Source organism: Aplysia californica, unplaced genomic scaffold, assembly GCF_000002075.1.
Source record: "Aplysia californica isolate F4 #8 unplaced genomic scaffold, AplCal3.0 scaffold00384, whole genome shotgun sequence".
Taxonomy (NCBI): domain Eukaryota; kingdom Metazoa; phylum Mollusca; class Gastropoda; order Aplysiida; family Aplysiidae; genus Aplysia; species Aplysia californica.
In genome coordinates this window covers 177018-179846 of record NW_004797654.1, presented here as the reverse complement: position 1 = coordinate 179846, position 2829 = coordinate 177018, and the positions used below count along the sequence as shown (strand labels likewise).

Sequence of the window (2829 nt, the reverse complement as noted above, 5' to 3'; positions counted from 1 at the left end):
TGTGTGTGTGTGTGTGTGTGTGTGTGTGTGTGTGCGCGGGCACCCGTGTGTATGTGTGTCTCTGAGTGTGTGTATGTGCTTGTGCTTACACCTGCTTGTTGCCTATAGTTCCGGCTTGTATTCTTAGTGACAGTCTGTAGTCTCACAGCTTCAAACATATTTTTGCACAGTGTGATAAATCAATCAAATGTTAGGAAAAAAGATGCGTGCATGTGAATTAATTGTGCAGCATTGTGATGAAGCAGGCGCTTGTCAAAATAAGGAAGTCATAGAATCGGACATTTTTCCATACGTTGTGCACTCTTTGTCTTGTGTGTTTGTGTGTGTGTCTCTGTGTGTGTGTGTGCGTGTGTGTGTGTGTTTGTGAAAGTGTGTTTATGTGGGGGGGTGTGTATGTGTACGTGCGCGTGCGCGCGTGTGTGTGTGTGGGGGGGGGGCTCAACACCTTTCATGCTGATTTAAAACTTTAAAACCACATGTCTTTGTGGATTTTACTGCACAATGTTAGTCAAATGCACACCCAAAAAAAAGTAAATTATAAGTTTCCGAGGACATTCATACTTTGAAAGTAAAGTCAGTAAACTTTGGCTGCCATTTTCTCGCTAATTTTTCCTCTGACACCATGCTACCCCCTACTCCTTCTCTGGGAAATATCTCTACTTCTATTCAAGACAGATGGGTATTTTTATTCATCAAAAGCAAGGCAAGAACAAGCTTTAAGAAAGTGCCAATACCTCTAATTTCCTTGCAAATTTCTTATCTGACACCATGCGACCCCCCGCCCACACCCCTTCCCCACTCGGGAATCGAACTGGGAGTCTCCTGCGTGTGACAGCTGTTGTTGATGCATTTTTTGTGCTCTTACCAAAAAAAGAAAATTGACCGGGTGCGGGTTTTGGGGAGGTTTTTCGTTCGTTTTGTTTTGTTTTGTGCGGTTAGTTTTGTTAACAAGGTCACCACACGCAGCTGGGTTTTTTTTTAATAACCTCCAATTTTCACCAGCATCACTGTTCGTAAAGGTCACACCCATGGACACTCCCAAAATCCCACTTCCTGTTCCAAAGCTCCTCCTACAAGTACAAGACAAACGAAAAAGGGGTTTCGAATTTGATGCGTTTTTGTGCTATTATTTTTTTCGCACTGTAATTAGTGTAAATGACATGCGCCTGTTGCACTTTTATGTAGTCATTTGCATAAACGGCTTGGAATTCTTTAAATTAAATTATACAGAACGTGTTGTTGTAGTTGTTGTTGTTGTTTGGTTTTTATCAAAATGTTTTGGTTTTTGCAAAGTGTTTTACGGCGCTCGCAACTGCATAAGGTCATATGAGCGCGCGGGACACACCTAATATTTTCAGTTGGTAGGAAATTTTGAATTTTGCCCGGGTGACGGCCGAAGCCCACTCTTATCAATTTTAGACCACCAAGGGATCTTTAACGTGCGCAACTTGCACACGGACCCTCCGAGATTTTTCGCCCTTGTCCGAGAAGGCTAGGTGTAGATCGTTCCTACCAGAAGATCAGGGGTGTGGCAGAAAGACAGCAGTAAGGAGGAGCCAAGGAGTAGCAGTAGAAATGCTGCAGAAAGAGTCAGGAGCCCAGAGGAGGAGGCAAAGGAGGTGAGGGGGCGGGGGCAGAAAGTGGAAATGAAAGCAGACAACAGAACATTGCTGGAGAGCAGGAAAGGAGGTGAAAGGAGACAATTTTAGAGAAGAAATTTTTTCGGTCGCTACCTGGATTCGAACCCGGGACCTTTGAATGAGAGGCCAACACCTTAACCTCTAGGCCACGAGAGCCCCCTCAAAATGTTTACCGGTGTCAAGATTTGTAACGGTCTTGATAGAGCAATTTAGTTTTTTTTTCAGTTTTAGATCTAGTCAGAGATTTACGGAAGTTTTGAAGCACAATATGGTCATATTAGTGCCGAAGATTAAAGGTGTTAAAAGAAAATAACAAATATAAAAAGAAGGAGGTAAGATTGAGATGATAGGAGTTTGATAGGAAAGAATGAGCAAACCACACCAGGACACACCCACAAGTGCAATTCATCACACGAAACTTATCATTGTTAATATAATATGCAGTCAAACTTGTCTAACACGGTCATCCGTGGTCAAGGAGAAAAGCAGTTTTCTTTGACAAATGGACACCTTGGACAGTGTCGTTATGATATTTTAAAACGCAAAGGGGAGAGTTGGAGTCAAAGGTCATTTACTACATGTGAGTGTCTTGGACAGGTGGCAGGCATAACATAATATTTCCCCCTCTGTTTTCTCACCCCCACCCCCACCCTCCCCCACACTTTTTTTCCAGCTCCTCTACGAGGCCGGTGTGAGCAGACGCGCGTGCTACATAGGCCTGGCCGCCTTGTGTCTCTTGCCCCTGCTGACGACATTCCTCCTCTTTCCCAAAGGCTTCGTCCGACCCGTACTGGACACGACAGATAATAGTGGTCAGGGCGAGGAGGGCACGGGGGATGGTCAGTCATCAAAGTCCAGGCCCCGTGGTCAGTTCTTGTGACGTGTGTCCTGTTGTAGGACTGTGTGTGTTTTTCCGAGTGTTGGCAAACAGATTGAGTCATTCTGGTTAATAGTTATTATGCAATTGTTACCGTTGTTTCGTTTGTTGTTGTCGTTGTTGTTGTTGCTGCTGCTGCTGTTGCTGTTGCTATTGTTGTTGTTCCTGTTCTTATTTTCTTGTTGTTGTGTTGTAGTAGTGGTGGCGGTCCTGCTAGCGGTTGCCGTGGTGGTAGTGATGGTGATGATGTAGATGATGGTGCTGCTGCTGTTCGTAGTAGTGGTGGGGGTAGTGGTGGTGGTAGTCTTTATA

The 2829-nt window shown here is 44.5% G+C and overlaps 1 protein-coding gene across 1 annotated transcript in view; it reads left to right on the top strand.

Moving 5' to 3' along the window:
- The window catches only part of LOC101860350, a 22324-nt gene that overhangs the window by 10702 nt on the left and 8793 nt on the right, over positions 1-2829 (top strand). Inside the window, exon 3 of the mRNA XM_005103655.1 lies at positions 2314-2506. Coding sequence (XP_005103712.1) covers positions 2314-2506 — 193 coding nt within the window. The remainder of the gene's footprint in view (positions 1-2313; positions 2507-2829) is intronic.